Source organism: Paroedura picta, unplaced genomic scaffold, assembly GCF_049243985.1.
Source record: "Paroedura picta isolate Pp20150507F unplaced genomic scaffold, Ppicta_v3.0 Ppicta_v3_sca21, whole genome shotgun sequence".
NCBI lineage: Eukaryota > Metazoa > Chordata > Lepidosauria > Squamata > Gekkonidae > Paroedura > Paroedura picta.
Genome location: NW_027518618.1, coordinates 2,381,178 through 2,403,582, shown reverse-complemented (window position 1 = coordinate 2,403,582; position 22,405 = coordinate 2,381,178). Strand labels below are relative to the sequence as shown.

General features: G+C 50.1%; 1 protein-coding gene across 1 annotated transcript in view; it reads right to left on the bottom strand.

The window, feature by feature from the left end:
- CLIP3 (CAP-Gly domain containing linker protein 3) overlaps positions 1 to 22,162 on the bottom strand; it is a 41,307-nt gene extending 19,145 nt beyond the window's left edge. Inside the window, exons 1-6 of the mRNA XM_077318436.1 lie at positions 22,054 to 22,162; positions 17,457 to 17,613; positions 9,887 to 10,026; positions 7,294 to 7,387; positions 6,670 to 6,831; positions 1,662 to 1,780 (exon numbers count right to left, since the gene is read on the bottom strand). Coding sequence (XP_077174551.1) covers positions 1,662 to 1,780; positions 6,670 to 6,831; positions 7,294 to 7,387; positions 9,887 to 10,026; positions 17,457 to 17,592 — 651 coding nt within the window. The 5' untranslated portion in view covers positions 17,593 to 17,613; positions 22,054 to 22,162. The remainder of the gene's footprint in view (positions 1 to 1,661; positions 1,781 to 6,669; positions 6,832 to 7,293; positions 7,388 to 9,886; positions 10,027 to 17,456; positions 17,614 to 22,053) is intronic.
- Positions 22,163 to 22,405: the final 243 nt, after the last annotated feature.

Below are 22,405 nucleotides of genomic sequence, written 5' to 3'. Positions count from 1 at the left end.
TCACACAGAGCTGGAAGAAACCACCAAGGGCCATCCACAGTCCAGCCCCCCACCTTCTCGGGGACTTAAGAATCACACCTTCCTGACAGGTGCTCTTCCAAATTCCTCCTAAAAGCCTAAAGGACACTCCACCACCCTCCCAGGCAGCGTGGTCCATCTGTGAACATCCCTCAACCTCAGAAAATGTTTTTAAATATCGTAATGGAACCCCTTCCAGAATTTGAACCTGTTACTCCTAATCCTTGCATTTAAAGCTGCAGTAATCAGGTTGGCCTCCACTCCGACATGTCTACCTTTACGCAGTTAAACACAGCTATCATATCACCCCTTCCCCAAGCCACACATCCCCAACTCTCTCAACCTCTCCAGGTAAGGCCTGGAGTCCAACTCCTCAGCCTTTCTCTGAAGACATCCTGCCTCATCCCTTGATCAGTCAGTTGCTCTGAACATCCGACAACAGGGCAGAGAGGCCGAGGCCTTCATAAGAACATCAGAAGAACCCAGCTGGATCAGACTAGTGGTCCCTCTAGTCCAGCATCTTATCTCACGCAGTGGCTAGGCCAGGGGTAGTCAAACTGCGGCCCTCCAGATGTCCATGGACTACAGTTCCCAGAAGCCCCTGCCAGCAAATGCTGGCAGGGGCTTCTGGGAATTGTAGTCCATGGACATCTGGAGGGCCGCAGTTTGACTACCCCTGGGCTAGGCCAACATCAAAGCACAGAGGCTGAGCCCTTCATAGAACGTAGGTAGAGCCCTGCTGGGTCAGACCAGGGAGGGTCCATCTAGTCCAGCCTCCCGTCTCACATAGAAGCCAAAACAGACAAGAGGGATGGGTTTGTAGTGTCTACAATCAAAAAGAGAGAAAAACCTATCCCAAGGCTACTCCCAATATTTTCAAAATTTACACAAAATAAAGTAAAAAGTATCTTCTTCCTATGTTGTTTTATTGTAGGATCCAACCAGAACGGTTTATAGATGTCTCCCATTTTCAAAGGGTAATTTTCCTCAGTGGTTGTTCCTCTCACTTGTAAGTAAATCGGTACTTCAACGCCACTATTACACCTATTCAATTGTTTAAAGCAGGGGTAGTCAAACTATGGCCCTCCAGATGTCCATGGACCACAATTCCCAGAAGCCCCTGCCAGCATTCGCTGGCAGGGGCTCCTGGGAATTGTGGTCCATGGACATCTGGAGGGCCGCAGTTTGACTACCCCTGGTTTAAAGTATACCCTGGCCTTTGGCTCTGCACTGCAGGGATGCTAGTAATGACAACAGGGCAGAGAGGCCGAGGCATTCCCCTGATGTTGCTTCCTGGCTCCGGGATTCAGAGGTTGACTCTCTGTGTTGTTCGTTTGTCCTTTCACTTTCTCCACATGGCCTTCCGTGGAGCCATAAGTCTCCACAGACAACACCCCACACATGATGCTGGACAAGCTGGTCATTTGTGGTAGGGAAAGGACTCTTTCTTCTCTCTCCTCTCAGTTGCAACTTGAACGCGAACTGGATCTACCCAGATAAACATACATTTTTACTTTTTGTGATAGACTTCTTGGGCGATTTATTTCCTGCCTCTAGGATGGGACAAAACTCTACTTCTACTAACCAAATACCCCCAACTACTCCCATCCCTCTTGCTCCTCCACGTCTCCCCCCATCCTCACCCGCACAGCAGGATTGGCGCCATGTTCCAGGAGACACTTCACGGCGCCAAGACACAGGTTCGAAGCAGCAATGTGGAGAGCTGTCCCGTGGTTGAAATCGCTACACGTTGAGTTGAGAACTGAAGGGGAAAACATATGCAGGTCAAGAAGGCATGAAATTCAGGCGGCAACTATTCCTCGCAGGATGCTAGGCTCAGGGTCGATTATGGATATTCTTGTCCAGAGAGGGTGCATTGAAGACAAAGAGAGAGGAGGAACCAACAAGTGAATTGTTGGAGTGGGCAGAAGAGAGTTGGGTGTTAGCAGGTGGAGGGAGGATCAGGTAGGGCCTGGCATGATAGGAAGCAGAGAAAACTGCTACTGTATATAATAAAATTACAACACGAAAAAAGGAAGGTTCACAATAGAATATCAACAGAAAAACAACGAAGCTTTCCAAGGCAATATTCTTGTAATAATATTTATATTCAATTCCAGTGCAATAACGGTTTCTAGATAATATCCCTGGTACCTTCGAGCCAATGGCCTCTTGATATTAAAACACTAATATAAGGAAAGGCTGTAGGATTTTTCCACTACTGTTACAACAATCTTATATTGGAGTGCTCAAGTCCTGAACAAGATATTGAAAACGGATATTATCTAGAAACTGTGATGGTTGACTCTTCATGTATATAAAAAAATTGTATTGAAATTGAATATATATATTATTATTAATGTGAGAATATTGCTTTGGAAAGGTTCCTTGTTTTTCTGTTGATACTTTATATGACAGAAACGTATTTCGTTTGAATTTTATTTATGGAGCTCAAATATATAAAAGTAAAAAACGATAAAAACAGCAAGGAGGGACACAAGTCACACGTATGAAAGTTAGCTGTGTCAGAGGTCAATATTAAGTACACACAATTGTTTTAGAAAAACACAAAGATATACATAAAACATGTTTTTATATCATTTTTCCTTCACCAGGGTGGGAAACCAACCTCTATATCCAAGTGGAGGTCCCTTGCATATCCACTGGATGTCAAATGGTCTTATACGCATAAAGGCGTTTCAAGGGGCAGTCTGCAATAACCTTCCCTGGTGTTGAACTACCCTGCTGTGGGTTCTTGGGTGCCTATCAAAGGATAAAGTAACTACAAAGAGTATTAAATGCTTTCATGTATACAGGTGAAGCAGGTGGGAAATAAGCAGGCCGTGCTGAAGCAGCATCAGTCTGAGCTCCCAACATGCTAAAGTCTAACAACATTTGTGGCAAGGTAGGAGCTTCCGTAAGTCAATGCTCACTTCTTCAGATCCCAAGAAGAATCTGAAGTGAGCAGCGACTCCCAAAAGCTCATCCCCTGCCACAAATGTTGTTAGTCAAGGTGCTCCAGGACTCGTGCTCTTTTCTGCTGTGCCAGACAACTACAACAGCCACTGATCTTGATTTTTGCTCAAGTGAGCAGAGATTCCCAAAAGCTCATCCCCTGCCACAAATGTTGGGGCTCCTGGACTCTGGCTCTTTTCTTCTGCTACAGACAAACACAGCCACCCATCATACTCTGTCTGGAGAAGTGAGCAGTGTCTCATGAATGCACAGGCAGCTGGGCAGGGAGAAGGAGAAAGTGCCAGCTCGGGAGCTACTGGTGAGTGTTGCTTTTTTTCTTACAGTGTGTGAGGGTATAAAGCAGGGGTAGTCAAACTGCGGCCCTCCAGATGTCCATGGACTACAATTCCCAGGAGCCCCTGCCAGCATTCGCTGGCAGGGGCTCCTGGAAATTGTAGTCCATGGACATCTGGAGGGCCGCAGTTTGACTACCCCTGGTATATAGGTTGCATGAGAGTGGAGGCTGTTTGAGTCTTGTTTTTCTTGTCTGCTCCTTGCCTGGGTGGTGGGGGACTGCAGCTAATTGCATTACCTGATTTGCATTAGTTAGCAGTTTTTGCCCGTGGTATGGATCCTATTAAATTTAAATTAAGTTAAATCTTTATTATTACAGTACTAGACCAGTATGGATCCTATTACTGTTAGGTGGATCGAGAACTGGTTGACAGATCACACCCAAAAATTGCTTGGACATGATTCGTGACAAGTGGAGGGCCTCAGAGATCTGCCCTGGGCCTGTGTTGTTCAACATATTCATAAGTGATTTGGATGAAGGAACAGAAGGGGTGCATATTAAATTTGCAGATTACACAACAGAAGACAGAATCAGAATACAGGATGATCTTGACAGGCTGGAAAACTGGGCTAAAATGAATTTCAGTAGTGAAAAATCTATAGTTCCGCATTTGGGTAGGAAAAATCAAATTCATCATTATAGGAATGGGAGAGACCTGTCTTGGCAGTAATACTCGTGAAAAGGATCTGGGGGTCTTAGTAGCCCAGACACTGAACATGAGTCAGCAGTGTGACTCGGTGGCTAAGAAGGCAAATGGAATTTTGGGCTTAAAAGAAGTATTTGGGGTATTAAAAGAAGAACGGTTGTCCAGATTACGAGAGGTGATGGTACCACTTTACTCTGCTCTGCTAAGACTTCACTTGGAGTACTGAGTTTGGTTTTGGGCACCACAACTGAAGAGAGATGTAAAGAAACTGGAGCGTGTCCAGAGGAGGGCAGATTATGAGTGGGTGTGTGGGCAGTTAGTTTTGAGTTCCTGCATTGTGCAGGGGGTTGGACTAGATGACCTTTGAGGTAGCCTTCCAACTCTATGGTTCCATGAATGCTCCTTCCTTGCTACAAATGTTAGTCTTGAAGGTGCTGCTGGACTCTGGCTCTTTTCTGGGCAGGCTGACATGGCCACCCATCTTCACCCGTGCTGAAGACTGAAAGCTAGTGTGGTGTAAAGCAGGGCTCCCCAACCTTTTTATGGCCCTCTGTTTCTTAATGCATACTAATGGACTAAATCAGTGGTGCCCAACCTTTTTATCAATGGTTACCGGTCAACGCTTGACTATTTTACTAAAGCCCGGCGGGGGGGGGGGGTAGTCTTTTGCTGAGGGACGTCGCCGCCGCTGCCTGAGCCCCTGCTCCACTTGCTTTCCCACCGACACCCCTGACTTCCCGCCGCCCACTGGGGGGCGCTGCCAGCAGCAGCTGCACAGTGCCACACCAAGGGGGAGCCCCAGCCATGGCGGCCACTGGAGAGCACCAAAGGTGAGCTGGCAGCAGAGTGGCAGGGCAGCCCCCGAGGCAGCAGCCGGGGAAGAGGACGAGGAGGAGCCGCGGCCCAATACCGAATGATCCACAGACCGGTCTCGGTCTCTGGACCGGGGGTTGGGGACCACTGGTGTAAAGGGTCTAACAGGATTTGTATTAAAGAGCTGAGTTCAAATTACTACTCAGTCATGAAGCTCACTGTGTAATGAATTTGGGAAATAATGCTAAAGAACATGTTATAGCACTTTGGAGACGTGCCAAATGCTCCCCCCAAGGGATCGTCCAAGAAGAGGGGTGCACCCAATAAATATAGCACACAAAACATAATCCGTACTGATGTGCTGAGTTTGATTTCTGTCAAACATTTTAATCATCCCAATGTACTTAGCGATCCACTTGGCTCACTGTTGGAGGAAGGGAGGGAGAGTCAAATCCAAAGAAAACCCGTGCAAAGAAGATCCATACCATAAATCTGCCTGTCCCTTCAAGCACCTTATTGTAAATTTCTAGGAATTGCATTACATTAATGTTTTATATAGCGCTAGGGCTATGAATCTATATGCCTCTGTAATGGCCAGCAGAACCCGGCCTGCAAAATCCCATCCAAAGCCTTGATGAGCAAAAGCCTGACCTTGCCCTGTCCACTTTCTGAAAACAATTGGCGGCCACCAGAAAAGATGTCGGTAGGGGTTGTGGTGCCCCCAGGAACCACGTTGGGGACCCCAGCCACTGCACCACACAGCTCTCCGCATTGTGGCTGAACCTCCAGTATTTCAGAGCTGAGCTCTGCCTTAGACAACCGATTCTCAGGCAAGAGCGGCCGTGTGCACACTCCGCTTTCTCTCCGAGGACGGGAACTGGAAGCTCACAGGGAGATCTCGCATGTAGCTGAAGCACAACCACAGAGGTTGCTAAGAGAGGGGAACGAATCCCCACAGGAGAGCAAGGAGAAAGCAGCCATCTGCTTCCATTTCTGCTCCAAAACTCAAACTCGAAATACATTCAAGGGCATCATAAGAACAAAATTTTAAAAGATACATATAGTTAACCCATATCATGAGGATAAAAAGCTTTACATAGAAAGCACGCTACAGAAAATTGCTCCTGCGGGGGCTCATTCCGCCCTGCAGATGTCCCTTCTTTCCCCAGTCCTCATCCTCCCCAGGTTCCCCCAATTTCCTGGCCTGGAGCTGACAACCCTAACAGATGGCTACTTTGAGCTGGAGATTCCACCCGCTTCCAGCAAGGTTCTCCTAAAGCAAGCATCTTAAATTTATTTTACTTGTTTTTGATGCCTTGCCTGAATTCTTGGCTGCACGAAAAAACTGGACGATTCCAAATTAGTGACATTTAGAGAGAAACAGAATCTATCCAGTGGCTTAATAAAGCTTGAAAAGATAAAGAGTCTCTTATGTTATTTATTCAGGCTTCAACTCTGCCAGAACGGTCTCTAGATTTGTTTTCCGTTTTCAATCTTTCGTCAGTGGCAGTGAGTCCGTCCTTGTTAATATTTGGGTATAATTAGGCAAACGCTCCTGTATCATGGAGAGTCAAGTCTGTGAGCCTGAATTCTTTGGCAAAGGTGTATCATCATTTTTTAAAAAGCGAATGAACCGTCTTACAACATTTACTAAAACTGACCAACATCAGTTCCCCTGGATAAAAAGGTGGGTTTAGACGGGGGACTCCGTGGCATCATACCTTGTGGAGGTCCTTCCCCTTCCCAAATCTGCCCTCCCTAGGCTCCACCCCCCCCCCAATATCTCCAGGCAGTTCCCAACCCAGAGTTGGCACCCACAGCTATAAGTCGTGAAGTCCCGCCTCCTCCGTGAAGGGCTCCGCCCCCTCGCCCTTGGACATACCTTTCGGCTTGGAGGCTTTCAGGAGGATACGGATGAGTTCCGGGACGTCAAAGTAGGCAGCGTAATGGAGGGCATTCATGTTAGTCCAGCGGCTGCGCAGGGTCACGTCTGCGCCCAAGGCCAGCAGCTGATTCGAGAGACGCACAGCGGCAGCAGGATCACCTGTGGAAGTAGGGAGGGAGAGAAAGGAAAGGCCAGGCACTCACATGAGCTTTGCCCTTGCCAGGACAGAACATGCAGTCCCCAAGGAGATCGTGCAGTTCCAGTTCTCCCCTATTTTTATTCCCCGTTTTCTTGCCCCTCCCTCCCCTCGGGCTCGCCTTCATTTCCTTTTGTTCCCCTCCTGAAATTCTTCTGTAAGCAAGGGAGGGAATATGGCTTTTGGCTCTGCCTCCTGCAGCAGCCATTTGGGGCTTGGCTCCCCCTTCTTCAGCCACCATTATGGACTGGAGCTCACTCTCCCCTCTGAGAATTCCCAAGACACCCATGGGGTCAAAAAAGCAGGGGATGAATCAGGTTTCCAAAGTGGACCAAGAGCCAACCTAGAAACAGGTCCCCCAAGAGATCTGATCGAGCAGTCCTGGAGCAATCCTAGAGTACGAACGCCCCTCGGCAGCCACTTACCCACGCCGTGGGCTCCTGCCTTGCAAGCATAGTGGAGCAAGGTCATGTCAGTCAGCCCATCCCGGTCATTCACGTGGCATGCCCGCTTCAAGATCTGGAGGAGGCGACATAGCGAGACGGCACAGAGTCAAGGGACAGTTTGCACCTTCTGGGGAGACCAAGGCCAAAACCCTTATCTCTGGAATTGTATTTGGCTTCAGAACTGTAGCACTTGTTTTGCTTGAGAACTTTGGGTAACAGCAATGAGAAGAACTGTGCTAGAACCAGTTGGCCCCTGGGTGAGACGGGAGGCTGGACTAGATGGACCCTCGGCCTCTCTGCCCTGTGGCTGGCCCTCCAGAGGAACTAGCTGGCCCCTGGGAGAGATGGGAGGCTGGACTGGAAGGGCCCTCCCTGGTCTGACCCAGCAGGGCTCCCCTGATGTCCTCAGGAAGGCCTCGGCCTCCCTGCCCTGTGGCTGGCCCTGCAGGGGAACTGGCTGGCCCCTGGGTGAGACGGGAGGCTGGACTGGAGGGACCCTCCCTGGCCTGACCCAGCAGGGCTCCCCTGATGTCCTTAGGAAGGCCTCGGCCTCCCTGCCCTGTGGCTGGCCCTGCAGGGGAACTGGCTGGCCCCTGGGTGAGAGAGGAGGCTGGACTGGATGGGCCCTCCCTGGTCTGACCCAGCAGGGCTCCCCTGATGTCCTTAGGAAGGCCTCGGCCTCCCTGCCCTGTGGCTGGCCCTCCAGAGGAACTGGCTGGCCCCTGGGTGAGACGGGAGGCTGGACTGGATGGGCCCTCCCTGGCCTGACCCAGCAGGGCTCCCCTGATGTCCTTAGGAAGGCCTCGGCCTCTCTGCCTTGTGGCTGGCCCTCCAGAGGAACTGGCTGGCCCCTGGGTGAGATGGGAGGCTGGACTGGATGGGCCCTCCCTGGCCTGACCCAGCAGGGCTCCCCTGATGTCCTTAGGAAGGCCTCGGCCTCCCTGCCCTGTGGCTGGCCCTGCAGAGGAACTGGCTGGCCCCTGGGTGAGACGGGAGGCTGGACTGGATGGGCCCTCCCTGGTCTGACCCAGCAGGGCTCCCCTGATGTCCTTGGGAAGGCCTCAGCTTCTCTGCCCTGTGGCTGGCCCTTCAGAGGAACTGGCTGGCCCCTGGGTGAGACGGGAGGCTGGACTGGATGGGCCCTCCCTAGCCTGACCCAGCAGGGCTCCCCTGATGTCCTTAGAAAGGCCTCAGCCTCCCTGCCCTGTGGCTGGCTGATTTTGATAGGGAGCCATGTGTGCTTATTAGGGAAATAAAAATCAGGCCAGTAGAAGAAATCCCCACTAAATGTGTCAGAAGAGCTATTGCCATAATTGGGAATTGTGCAGTGGCACACCAGACTGCCAACCTTACCCTTGATGGCTCTCCTGGGAGCAGTGAGCTGGCACAGTTGCCAGCTCTGAGTTGGGACATTTCTGGAGATTTGAGGCTAAAGCCTGGGAGAAGTAGAATTTGGGGACAAGCAAAAGCTTGGCAGAGGTGCAAGGCCATAGAGTCCATCCTTTGCCATTTTCTCCAGCAGAACTGAACTCTGTCATCAATAGCTCAGGTATACTTCCGGAAGAACTCCAGGGCTGATTCTGCACTTACTTTTCTTTACCCCGTTGTCAATCCTGCTGAATTCAGATTGATTTGAACCTGGGTCTTCCTCTCCCCCTTGCTCAAATTGAAACAGAAATCCTTCTGCACTTGACTGGGGAAGCTCAGAGCGGGGAGGGGAGTGGTGGTCACAAAGGTGAACTACCTTCCCTTAACTGGTGAGGGGAGGGGTTGTGTGAAGTCCAGCTGGCACTAGTGCTTTATTTCTTCCCTTTTGACTCCCGAACCAGTAGCAGCCTCTCAGAGAATGAGGCAAATATCTGCTGAGAGAATTGTGAGCATCTGGAGTGCTGTCACTTTAAAACAGGGATGGAAGCCTTGCAACCAGGAACCAGGAAGTCTTTGAATTGATGCCCTGGCCAATCAGGGAAGACTACATTGCTACGGCACGGAGCAGTAAGTTAATTCGCAAAAAGGAGAAATCTACACTTATACTGGTGGTGGTTTTTCATATATCTAGGCTTATATCCGCTCCTGGATATGACGGGGGAAAGGGAGGGTCACCGCAAATCAATCATGCATGTTGCAGAGGGAAAATTTAAAGCATCCAAAATCATAATGAAATCGGAATATAGTGCAGGGGAGGGATATATTTGGGCTGGGAGTGGATAAAAAGCCCAGTGCAGACTCAACCCAGGCCTAACCTGGAGGTTGGGGGGAAATAGATTGGCCACACAGATTGTTCATTGTTTGTACAGATCTTGTTGTTTGTTATTGTTATTCACACAGATGAAATATCTTCTGAAGAAAGGAATACTTCCTGAAAATAGCTTTAATTGGTAGCTACGCAAAGCTTTTTTTGGAGGGATTTTCTAGTCTGGACACACTTGAAGTATTTCTGGAAAGACTCTGGGGTCAGAATAAGCTATGTTACAATCTACATTCTTTCCTATTGTTTGCTTCTCATGGGATTTGCCCAGGCTAACCTGGAGGTTGGTAGCAAGTGAACCCCCCACCCCCCCCCAGCACTCACCTCATTGCCAATAATGTCGATCTTGTGCTGCACCTGGGGTACCCACTGGCGGATGATTGCAAACAGTTCGGGGACGGTGGTGATGGGGTCGTATAGGATCTCCTGACAGGCTGGATCGTTGGGGTCAAAAAATGTAAAGGCTACAGCAGTCAGGAAGGAAAGAGAAGATGTTTAGTTGGAGGGGGAGAGAAGGGGAAATGTTGGCGGAGAGGCACTCTGTACGTACTCAGACACTCTTAATACCATCCATCTTTAAAGACTGAACTAAGATCACAGATTCAGGGGCAGGGGGTAGCCAGCCTAGGTCAAACAAAGCCCTGGGACTTGGGTTTTTGCCAATCCTGGATGGGAAATTCTTAGAGATTTGGATCGTGAAGCCCAGGGAGGGCAGGGTCTGGTGGCAGGGTGGGGGGTAGGGGAGCTGGCTATAATGTCTGGGAGTGTGCTTTCTGAAACTGTCATTTTCCCTGTTGTTTTGGATATCAGTCTCCCTTGGAGGATAACACAATAGACCAAGGTCAAGTCTGCACTTTGCTTTTTATCTGCTCTCAGCCCAAATAACGCCCCCCTCCCTATTCAATTTCCATTTAGATTTTGGGTGCTTCAAATTTTCCCAAAAGAAAGGACCTCAAAATTCCAATGTTCTAAAACTGAGGCTACCCAGATTTCTATGGACTACAATAACCATGAGTCCCTGCCAGCGGGAGTAAATGGCAGGGGCTCATGGTAATTGTAGTCCATGTGCAGGTGGAGAGCCACAGTTTAGCCACCCCTGTCCTAGAAGAATTATTCATAATATTCACAGTTTGTAACTCAAAGTCCACAGAAGAAGCAGAAGTCTGGTGAAACAAAGCGTGCCAGATCTTCGTGTTGATTACAGCATGACATTTAAGACGAGACAGCATTTATAATCACTTTGGGTGCACTGTGATTAAAAATTCTCCCCCCCAAAATTGATTACAATGTTTTGTTTTAAAAAATCTTGCTGATTGTGCGTGGCTTTTTCTAGCACAAGGATTCCTGGTCTATTGTGGTATCCACTCCACACCTCTTGATTTTGGCCCTTAACTGGAGGAGAGCAGTCCTGGTGGGAGAAGGGAAGGGGACAAGGGAGATGGAAACCTGAGAAACAGCTTGTCAGAAGAAGAGCTGGGAGTGGGGGTTACTCTGCTTTTTTACTACCTGAAGAGGGTTACATAGAATCATAGAATCATGGAATTGGAAGGCGCCATACAGGCCATCTAGTCCAACCCCCTGCTCAACGCAGGATCAGCCCAAAGCATCCTAAAGCATCCAAGAAAAGTGTGTATCCAACCTTTGCTTGAATACTGCCAGTGAGGGGGAGCTCACCACCTCCTTAGGCAGCCTATTCCACTGCTGAACTACACTGACCGTGAAATTTTTTTTCCTGATATCTAGCGTATATCGTTGTACTTGAAGTTTAAACCCATTACTGCGTGTCCTCTCCTCTGCAGCCAACAGAAACAGCATCCTGCCCTCCTCTAAGTGACAACCTTTCAAATACTTAAAGAGGGCTATCATGTCCCCTCTCAACCTCCTTTTCTCTAGGCTGAACATTCCCAAGTCCCTCAGCCTATCTTCATAGGGCTTGGTCCCTTGGCCCCAGATCATCTTCGTCGCTCTCCTCTGTACCCTTTCAATTTTATCAACGTCCTTCTTGAAGTGAGGCCTCCAGAACTGCACACAGTACTCCAGGTGTGGTCTGACCAGTGCCGTATACAAAGGGACTATGACCTCTTGTGATTTTGATGTGATGCCCCTGTGGATACAGACCAAAATGGCATTCGCCTTTTTTACTGCTACATCACACTGCCTGCTCATGTTTAGTTTACAATCCACAAGTACCCCAAGGTCTCATTCACACACAGTGTTACCTAGAATGGGTGGTTACCTAGAAGGGAACGAAAACACCTTTCGCTCCCTGCCCCCATCGGTGAGGCTGAGAGAGCTCTGAGAGAACTGTGACAGCTCCAAGGTCACCTGGTTGGCTGCATGTGGAGGGGAGGTGGGGAGTCAAACCCAGTTCTCCAGATTAGAGGCCACTACTCTTAACCTTAGCCACGCTTACCCACGCTGGGCACCATCAAAAGCTACCCTGCAATAGTATTTTTCACCTCTCATAGCACAACCTCTGCTTTGGTCTCGCAACACACATCCCCACTCAAACGTTTTCTTTGCTTACAGGTGTGTTCGACACAATCCAGTAGCTCCAGGAGATTCGAGGATTGTCTGGCAGGTGGGCCAGGAATGCTTGGAGGTGGTTTGCCACTGCCCGCCCCTGTATCAGGACCCCCAGTGTTCCTTGGAGGAACTTCCACCCAAATGCTTGGAAGTCTCTCATACAAATCTAACCAGGGATGCTTGGAGGTGGTTCGCCACTGCCTGCCTCCCCACCATCTTGCTTTGAGGAACCACCACCCAATTTCTCAGAGGTCTCCCATCCAAATACTAGCCAGGGCCCGCCCTCCTTGGCTTCCTGCTTGGATCTGACGGGATCCGGCTGGCCTAGGCGATCCCAGGTTCTCAAGGACATGCAAGAAGTATAGGGTGAAATGTCATTGTGTAAATTTCAGATCTAATTTTTAGGAAGCCTGTATGGCCCCTTCCAACTCTATGATTCTATGATTCTAAACAGTCATGAATTCACATCTGACTTATGGTGACTCTGGAGGGTTTTCAAGGCAAGAAATTATCAGAGGTGGTTTGCCATTACCTGCCTCCGTGCCATGACCCTAGTATTTCTTGGAGGCCTGTAATCCAAATATTAGCCAGGGCTGATCCTGCCTCACTTCTGAGATCTGACAAGACCAGGTTATCTGGGTCAGGGCAAAACGGCGAGATGACAAATCCCAAATCCTGATTTATTTTTGTGGGGGGAGCTGTTCTCTATTTTTAAAGATATCGTCCCCCCCTTTTCTCGTGCTCCACTTCTCTGACAAATATTGCACTGTGTTGTGTGCAGAGTCAACTGATGGGAAAACAGTTGTGTGTGTGTGTGTGTGGGGGGCTTTTAAAAGTGTCACTTCAATCCATCCTGTGACTCATGGGCTTCTGCCAGTACCCCTGAGTCACCCGAGCTGTTCTGTTTTGGGAAGTAGGTCATCCAAGACAGCATTTGAATGGTAGGTGGCTTTTAACGACAGCAGGAGGGGAGAGCTTTGGGGTTGAGAAATATGGAGTTTGCTAGGGTAGTGATATGTCACAAGTGATCAAGACCATGTTAATTTATGCCACAGTGCTCTCCATTACTATGTATGGGCATAGAAAGGCAGACTCTATAGCATACCATAGATTCTGGGTGAAATCTTTTCCTAGACTCCCCCCCCCCCCAAGAGACCTCCCCCAAATCTCTGGAAATGTCCCAGTCCAGAGCAGGCAATTCTCAAATATGTGCTGGCTACAGTCGAGCAGCATCCATTCCGCACTCATAAGTTTAACTGCAAAAGACTCAGAGAAAGAGGTGAACAACTGTGGTTACCAGCTCCAGGCTGGGAAATTCCTGGAGATTTGGAGCAGTGCCCAGAGAGGGACCCCAGCAGGACCTAACACCATAAAACAACGTTTTTTCCCCAGGGGAACTGATCTCTGTTTTGCAGTGCGTAGAGCAGATGCATTTCTGGGAGATCTCCTGGTACCACCAGCAACATCACATCACACACTACGTTTTGGGTTTTTTTTTTAGGTTGCGTTGCAAAGCAGCAACGGAGATGTCCGAGCTCCTTGTGGCGTGTGCAGCCTCAGCCGCAACACCCTTTGAATCGGCTCTTGTTCTTCCCTCCGTCGCCAAGTAGAGCGAAGAATGGGCCCTGTCGTCTCCATGGCAACCTCCAGCCTTCCACCACGTCGGTTCCCTGGGCCTACGCCGTCCTTGGCCTTCCTTCCTTCCTAAATCGGGTCCAGCCTTTTCGGCTTTCTCCCCCCCCCCGCCCCTCCCAGCTTATTCACTCTCTCCCTTCGCCTCAGCCTCCTTGGCAGCCCTCCCTGGGCACGGCATCCCAATGAAACACAAAGCCCCTGCGGTGGAGGCCTGGCATGCCCAGAGTGGCACAGGACCCCATGCCAGAGCCCTCACCGAGGAGGGCGTCCCCCAAAGCTCAGTTTCTTCGCTACATTACGTGGGCTGCCTTTTAAGGCAGGCTCCCCAGGGCCTGTTTTGACATGCCAGGCTGCAGCCCACAAAAAGAGTAATAAGAAACTGGGCAACGACTGGTCCAGATCCAGGGGCCACTGCATGAACCTTTTGCCCTCAAGGTTGCCAGACTCCAGGTGGGGCAGGGAGTTCTCCTGGAACTATAATGGATCGCCACTATTTAGAAATCAGTTCCCTGGAGGAAAGAACACCTACAGAGGACAGACTCCATGGTATATCGTAGAGTCTGGAAGTAACAGAATTCCTAGAGTGACATGCCTCTTCAAACTCTGCCCTTCCCAGGTACTGTTCCCAAATCTGCAGGAATTTCCCAGGGCAAAGATGGCAACTCTACCCTCAGCCTGTTCTCCAGTGATAACCAATAAAAGACCCTAATTTTTAGTTAAAAAAACAGTTCCTACTTTTCCCTTTGGGGTGTCTTTGTGAGTGTGCATTGCTCTTCTTCAGATTTCAGTCCATCCTGTGGCTCTCTCAATGGGCATGTAAATGTAGCATATGGCATATCATGTATCTAGGGTGGCCAACTGGAGGTGAGGCCTGGAAATCTCCCAGAATTGAGGTTATCAACTTCTCATAAGAGCATAAGAAAGCTATGTTGGGTCAGAACAATGGCCCCAAAGCACCCTACACATAAGAACATATGAGAAGCCATGTTAGATTGGGCCAGTGGCCCGCCCAGTCCAGTCCAGCACTTTGTGTCACACAGTGGCCAAAACCCAGGGGCCATCAGGAGGTCTACCAACAGGGCCAGAACTCCAAAAGCCCTCCCACTGCAGCCCCCCATTTACCAAGGATAAAGAGAACTTAAGTATGGAAGAGAAGCCATGTTGGATCAAGCCAGTGGCCCACCCAGTCCAACACTCTGTGTCACTTAGTGGTAAAAACCCAGGGGCCATTAGGAGGTTCACCGGGGGTCCAAAATTCCAGAAGCCCTTCCACTTTTGCCCCCCAAGAAGACAGAGCATTGCTGCCCCAGACAGAGTGTTTCTTCTATCTCTTGTGGCTCATAGCCACTGATGGATCTCTACTCGAGATCTTTATCCAACAACCTCTGGAAACTATCTAGGTTTGTAGCCCCCATCATTTCCTGCAGCAGTGAATTCCACAGGTGAATGACTCTCTGGGTCAGGAAGCACTTCCTTTGATCTGTTCTAAACTTACTGCTCATTAATTTCCTAGAGCACCCACCAGTTCTTGCATTGGGATAAAAGGGAAAAGGACTTCTTTCTCTGCCTTCTCTCTTCCATAGTTTTGTAAACTTCTATCATGTCACCCCCCCCCCATCACGTCCCCCACTCCAATTACAACTGAATTCCAGATGATGAAGATCGGTCCGCCCAGGAGAAAATGACTGCTTTGGGGGGTGGGGGGGAGGTGGACTCCACGTCATTGTACCCATTTGAGGCCCTTCCATCCCAAAACCTCACCTCCCCCACAATCTGTCATCTGTCGATCGGTTGACAATGAAGGGAGTATCGAGGCCCTGCCTGGAGGCTGGCAATCCTAGTGCCAGTCCTGGATACCAGCCCTGCAGAGCAGACCATTCGTAAGTAACAGAAGGGTGTGTGCCTGAATGAAGGCAGACCTCAATATGCAAGAATTTAGAAAGCCAGTGGGGCAGTTGACAAGCAGTGGCTAGCGAGAGGCAGGGATGGGGATGGGTGGGATGCAGAGAAGACCAGGATATGGGCTGAGTGAATTCTGCCATTACCTGCAAACACATAAATCTACAGAACTGGGCACTGCACAATTCAGCACCTTGGAATCCCAACTCTGTTAATTGGGGGAGGGGGGATGTTTTTAATCTTGATGGTTCACATATAGGATTGGGGTTGCTAAGCATCCCTGCTGTCAACCAAAGGGGGAAGGGGGTTGAGCTTCCAGCTTCAGGTTGGGAAACTCTCGGAGATCTGGTGGTGGGGCCTGGGGAGGACAGGGATCTCAGTGGGGTACAAGGCCATAGAGTCCAGATTAGCCATTTCCTCCAGGAGGACTGATTTCTGTAGCTTAGAGGTGAGCTATCATTCCGAGAGATTTCCAGGCCTGACCTGGAAGCTGGTAAACCTAAGATTTAAGACACAGCGGACATGCCATGCTAACTCTGCAAAGCTATTCCGAGAATGAGCACCATTTCCAGGGGCCATGGGCAGATGCTCAGTGCCTCACACAATACAGACCCACCCGTCCCCTCTACCTGCGTAAGAGTAAACCATGCAGATGAAGGTGCCAACTTGTTTCTTTCATTTTGAGAGGCAAAATGGAGTATTTCTTGGCACAGAAATTCTGACTACCATTTAAGCACAAAGCATTGACTGGGTTGGAATTTTGTGAATCCGTTCCACTAACAGAGGCCACAGAAGGAAAACCCTTGAATTGGGAGAAGATCCCCTGGCCAGCCGCTTTTGATGAGGTTGACCACGAGTTGTTGACCTGCCTTCTCGCCGGGGCTGGGATACGTGGGACAGACCTTCAGTGGCTGATCTCCTTTTTCCAGAACTGGACACAGAGGGTTGGGGTAGGGGGAAGAGCTGTTGTGCCCCTTTCAACTCCCCTTGTGGAGTTCCACAGGGGGCAGTGCTCTCCCCCACATGGTTCAACATCTTTATGCGCCCTCTAGCCCAGCTGGTCCAGAGTTTTGGGCTGGGTTGTCACCATTATGCGGATGACACCCAGCTCTATCTCCTGATGGACAGCTCCCCCCCCCCCAGATACATTTGCCAAAGTTTGGAAGCTGTAGTTGAATGGTTAGAGCAGAGTCGCCTGAAACTCAACTCGGCCATGATGGGGGTCCTGGGGTAGGTAGGAAGAGACCAGATCAGGAAGTGCGATTGCCCACCCTGGACAGGGTGCAACTCACCAACGACTATAATTACCATGAGCCCCTCCCAGTTCCATGCTGGAAGGGGCTCATGGTAACTGTAGTCCATGGACATCTGGAGAGCCACAATTTGACCAGCCCTGTGCCAAGGCACAGAACGGATCTGCAGGATCCAGGGCACAATCCTGACTCCGAAGGGACACTGAACATAAGTGGATGGCGCATTCGTAATTTATCTCTTGACCCAAGTAAAACATACTCGCACAAGCCTTCTCTATTAAGCATCTGTCCCACTGGCCCCCCACATTTTTCTGCCTGCGGGGCAGAGAAGCCAACTACAAAACGTCAGAGAAGTTGTATAGAATGAACTTCTTTTCTTTTTAGCAGGATGCCTTTTAAATCTGCACAGACCATCAGAAATGCTGCTGGGCAAGAGTATCACCTATCCCCACCCATATTCTCCACGTACTTGGTGGGTGCTACCGCACCCAGGGGCACCCTGTTGGGGTCTCTCGCTCCACACTTCTGTAGAGAGGCCTAAATCATACTCTGAAAACTCTGAATTAAAGGAAAGGACTTGCCATAATCTTTGGGGAGTGGAGCAGGGGCTGAGGGGTGGACAATGGGCTTCTTCCTCCTCTCCATGTCGGGGCTCTGGAACTCCGGGGGTTGGTGGTCCTCTTCGGACGGGCCCTCTGCGGAGTCATCTTTGGTCATGCTTGTTGGAAGTTGTTTCCTCTGGGCGGAGATCAAGGAAGAGAAGAGGGGGGAAATTGAGAGATGAGTCTAGACATTTGAAAAGGTAACCAGATGAGCAGAAAACAATCGCCTTATAATCTCCACCAACCCTCTGTTGTTCTATGTTGCCATGTTGTTCTACAATGGAAGAGCAAGATTCAAATTCAGCAGCACTTCAAAGACTCACTAAATCTATCAGGGCTGACGAATCAAAGCTCATTTTCTCAGAAATATCAGATGGAGGAAACTGACATTCTCAAAAACTTGAAACTGTGTTGTTCTAAAGCAATAGAACCAAGTCTTCATTCAGGTAGCACCTTGAATTTATTTATTCCATTCATATCCTGCCCTCCCAGGATGCCAGCTCAGGGTGGGACAGAGCATCAATCAAATAATGCGAAATTAAAATAAACGTAAACTATTTAAACCCATCTTGAAAATAATCTTTCACTAACAGCCGCATCATCTCAATTGCATCTTGCATTTTTGTGTCATCTCTTTGGTCAGTTGCTGGACTGAGGGCCCCGTTTCACTAACAAGATTAAATCTGGGTAGAGGTTTTCATGTGCATTCATGTAGTGTTTGTGTGCCTGAAGGTTCCACTTTGTCCTAGAAATCTTGTTAGTCTTTTAGGTGGTCCTGGATTCAAACCTTGTCCTGTTGCATTGTTTATTTTCGAATATTTATAACTGTAGATGGATCTCAAGTGTTGGAGAAAAGCTGGCTTATATTTATTTAAAATAAATTAATATTAATAAGATTTCTGTCTTGCCTTCATAGCACGCTCAAGACAGCTCCTGTCAGGTATCAGACACAGTCCAAGGAAACCAGCTGTCCATAACACTAACAATCCAACAAAATACATCAGCAGCAAAACAGGGTAGTCCAATTTGAAAACTACAGTTTAAAAACACATCAGGATATAAGAACATAAGAAGAGCCTTTTTGGATCAGACCAGGGAGGGCCCATCCAGTCCAGCCTCTGACACCACGATAAATGAGTTAATCAGGGTTCTGATCCTCCTGCTGGTAAATGCCTAGCAGTTTTTCCCCACTGGAAATTTCTTCTAATGTAAAATACCAGACCCAGTGGGGCACTCTCATGCTGTGTGATTAAGAGGGGTGGCTTTTCACCTGGCAAGTCGGGTTTGATTCCCTCCTCCTTCATATGCAGCCAGCTTGGGCTCATCACAGTCCTGGTAGTACTGTTCTGACTGAGCAGATCTCTCAGGACTCTCTCAGCCCGCACCTACCTCACAGGGCGTTTGTTGTGGGGAGAGGAAGGGAAGCCGCTTTGAGAGTCCTTGGGGCAGTGAAGGGCTGTAAAACCCAATTATTCTTCCTGACGATAAATTGAAATGAGAGTTTTGACAAGTGGGTATTTGGCTTCTCTGCAGCCCTGTAATGGCAGAAGGGAATGCCAACTAAAGGCGAATAAGAGGTGGCAAATCTTGAGCATCAAGCTGCATTTCTGTCCTAGACGTGAGATCGTGGCTCTGAAGTCACTCTGACCTCCTGGTTTCCACCTCCCCCGCCCCATGTAGGTTTGCTATTCTCCAGGTAGTAGCTGGAGATCCCCTGGGGTTATCATTGGTCTTCAGGCTACAGAGGTCTGTTCCCCTGGAGAAATTGGCTGCTCTGGAAGGGGACTGTGTGGCATTATTATACCCAGGCCAAGGAACCTCTACAATTCCTCAGTCCCCTGCCCAACTACAATTCTCAGGGTTTCTTGAACCTGGGTATGGATATGGCATATCTTGGAATCTAAGCAGGGCTGGCTCTGATAAGTATCTGGGTGGGAGACCCCCAAGGAAGACCAGGGTCCCTACACAGAGACAGGCAAGGAAAAACCACATCTTAACATCCCTTGCCTGCAGGGGGAGTCAAACTGTGGCCCTCCAGATGCCCATGGACTACAACCCCCATGAGCCCCTGCCACTGGCAGGGGCTCATGGGGATTGTAGTCCATGGACATCTGGAGGGCCGCAGTTTGACTCCCCCTGCACAGGATTGTCATAAATCAGTTGTTGTGCTGCTCATGCGCACACCAGCTATGCCCAGTGAGATGGTCCCTCCCAAAACATCTCTGAATATCTCTGGCCTTGAACCCCCCCTGATGTCTGCCACAACTGGACAGCTCTTCCCACCGCCATCCTCCATCACAACCCGTGGGGCCGGTTCGTGAGCGGAGACGGGAATAATACCGCTACCTTTACCCCCTGAAAATAAACTGCGTTTAACAGGGAGACACAGCAAATGCGACGTGCCCAGCACTTAAGCAATTCACAGGTGGAAAACGCTCTGTAAAAACCCGTCGATTACGGGCTCTCCGGAAGGAGGATACATTAGGAACGACCTTAAGAGCGTTTCAGACAATGTTTATCTGCCTCGGGAATCGAGGGATAGAGAGTCTGAGATCTGAGAGCTTGAAATAAAGGAATAAAACATCCTCCAACAATTTATACATTTGGGCTGATGGCGGGATTTCTGCAAGTCACAGACGGCATTGGCAGAAGGGAACGGGGCATTTTGTAGTGGGGGGCGGCCAAAAATAAGCAATTTAGCTTTTGACCACATGTCTGAACCACACCCCAAAAGGTGCAAATCCTTTTGGGGAAAAAATAACAACAGTCGTTTGGGGGTATCCTGTCATGTTTAACCACTCAGAGATTGTCGACTGTCAGCTACAGCCTCTATATGGCAGATTTCTGGCAGTTTGGGTTTTTTTTCCTACATTCGATGTCGAATTTATTGACGAGGGGCTGCTATTTTATTAACTGCTCTGTGAATTATTTCATTCTGTTCTACCACTGGTCTTTCTTTCTGCTTGATTAATTTTATTTCCGTCCAGCTGCCTGCCTCTTTGCACGGTCTCTTAACAGAAATTACTAACAGAAAGAAGCAGCGGTTTGGTGATTGCAGGAATAAGAGGTCCAAGCCTGGGGGCTCAGGATGCCAGCCTCCAGGCGGGACCTGGGGATCCCCTGGAATAACAGCTCATCTCCAGACTACAGAGATCAGTTCCCCTGGAGAAAAGGGACTATTTGGAGGGCAGATTCTATGGTACTGCATCCCACTGAGATTTCTGTCCTCCCTGACTGCACACCCCAACCTCCAGGGATTTCCCAAACTGGAGTTGGCAACCTGACCCCCCTCATCACCTGCTGGAAACCCGACTGTGGCCTATTCTCAGTATTCAGGCAGAGGGGGGGGGGACCAAAACTCCTTGACACTCCTATGTGGGCATCAAAGCTATGCGACATTCCCTCCACTGTTAAATAGAGGAATTATTATTTGGCCTCCCTTCCATCTCCTTTCTTTTCCAAGGACCGGGAAATTAAAAATGGCCTGTGCCAATGGGACGGGGGATCCCTCGATCCAAGAATAAAGACCAGATCTCGATCACGGCCCCCTAATGCAATTACCAGTCAGGCGAAATCCCACCCCCACCCCCAGCCGCAGCGGGCACAATGCAAAATAAACCTTGAAGGCTAGCTATGGTTCCTGACCAAGAGGGTTTGCTAAGAGCGGGGCTTTTCTTCCGCCAAGGCCGACCAAAACAAGAGATGCGCAGCCAGCTAGCTCTGGAGGGCTGCTATTTTGGCCGCGGCATTCCTCCCCCTTTGGACAGACCCAGTTCCCTGCAATCTCAGGAGCACGTCAGACCAACGCCTGGACGAAGGGTCTAGGGCAGACCCACGGAGAGGGGAGACTGGGGGTACGGAGCATCTCGGGAAGGGGGGTCCATGAGGGGAAGGGGTGAGGCAGGATTTCAGGGCTGGGAAACAAAGAAAGAACTACCCAGGGAGGGGGGGTCAACCATGGGGCACAGTAGAAGGATGAGAGGAGAGAGATCCACCCCTTTTTGGGGAGAAGGGGGAGCAGACAGGGAGCAGACAGAGATGTGGATAGGAAGACTGTAGCCCCCCCCCCCGTTATATTGGGAGAGGGAAGGAGAAATCTTTGCCAGGTGGGATCCATGGGTAGGGAGATGGTGTTATATGGGGGGGGGGTTACCCTGGCATAACAAGAGGGAGGGGAAAGCAGACAGAGATGGGGCTGGCTTTGGGGAACAGGGGAGGGGTGTGGCTGCTTCTCCGTGGGGCAGAGGGGGTCTCTGGGAGGGGGCGAGTGGGGGGGATATTGGGGGTGGGGGCACAATGAGCAGTTGGGGGCAGTCCTGAATAGGGAAAGGCCAGGAGGGGGGAGCAGGGGGGAATGCATAATGGAAGATGTGGGGTGCATTTGAGTTTTTCCGGGGGGAGGATCCATTTAGCAGAGGCTTGGGGGTAGGGGCCACAGGCAGCCTCCTGGAAGGTCTTTCTGGGGAGGGGAGGGAGACTGAGGGGAGGGGTCCTGCCTCGAAAGGCCCCGTGGCTTCTCCCCATTGCAAGGGGGTCACCCCAGAGAGCGGGGAGGACGGAGGCCTCCCCTACCTACCGGAGGAGCGAGCGGAGGGCGGCTGGCGGATCCTGATGCGGCTGCCTGGGTGCTGGGGAGGGAGAGAGGGAAGGAGGCAGGGAGGGAGGGAGGGAGGGAGGGAGGGAGGGGAGGAGGCCCTGCGCTCATGCGCCGCCCCGCAGCATCAGCACCACCATCAGCATCCGCATCAGCACCAGACCAGGCCACCTCCAGGGAGGCGGAGGGAAGAGGCAGGGCGGGGGAGGCTCCTCCCCCCCCCCATTTGCACCCTGCCTTTCTCACCTTTCGCATGCATGGGGTGTGTGTGGGGGGGTGATAATTCAATGAGGTTTGCTGAGCAGGGGTTGGAACGAGCCCCCCAAGTCCCACG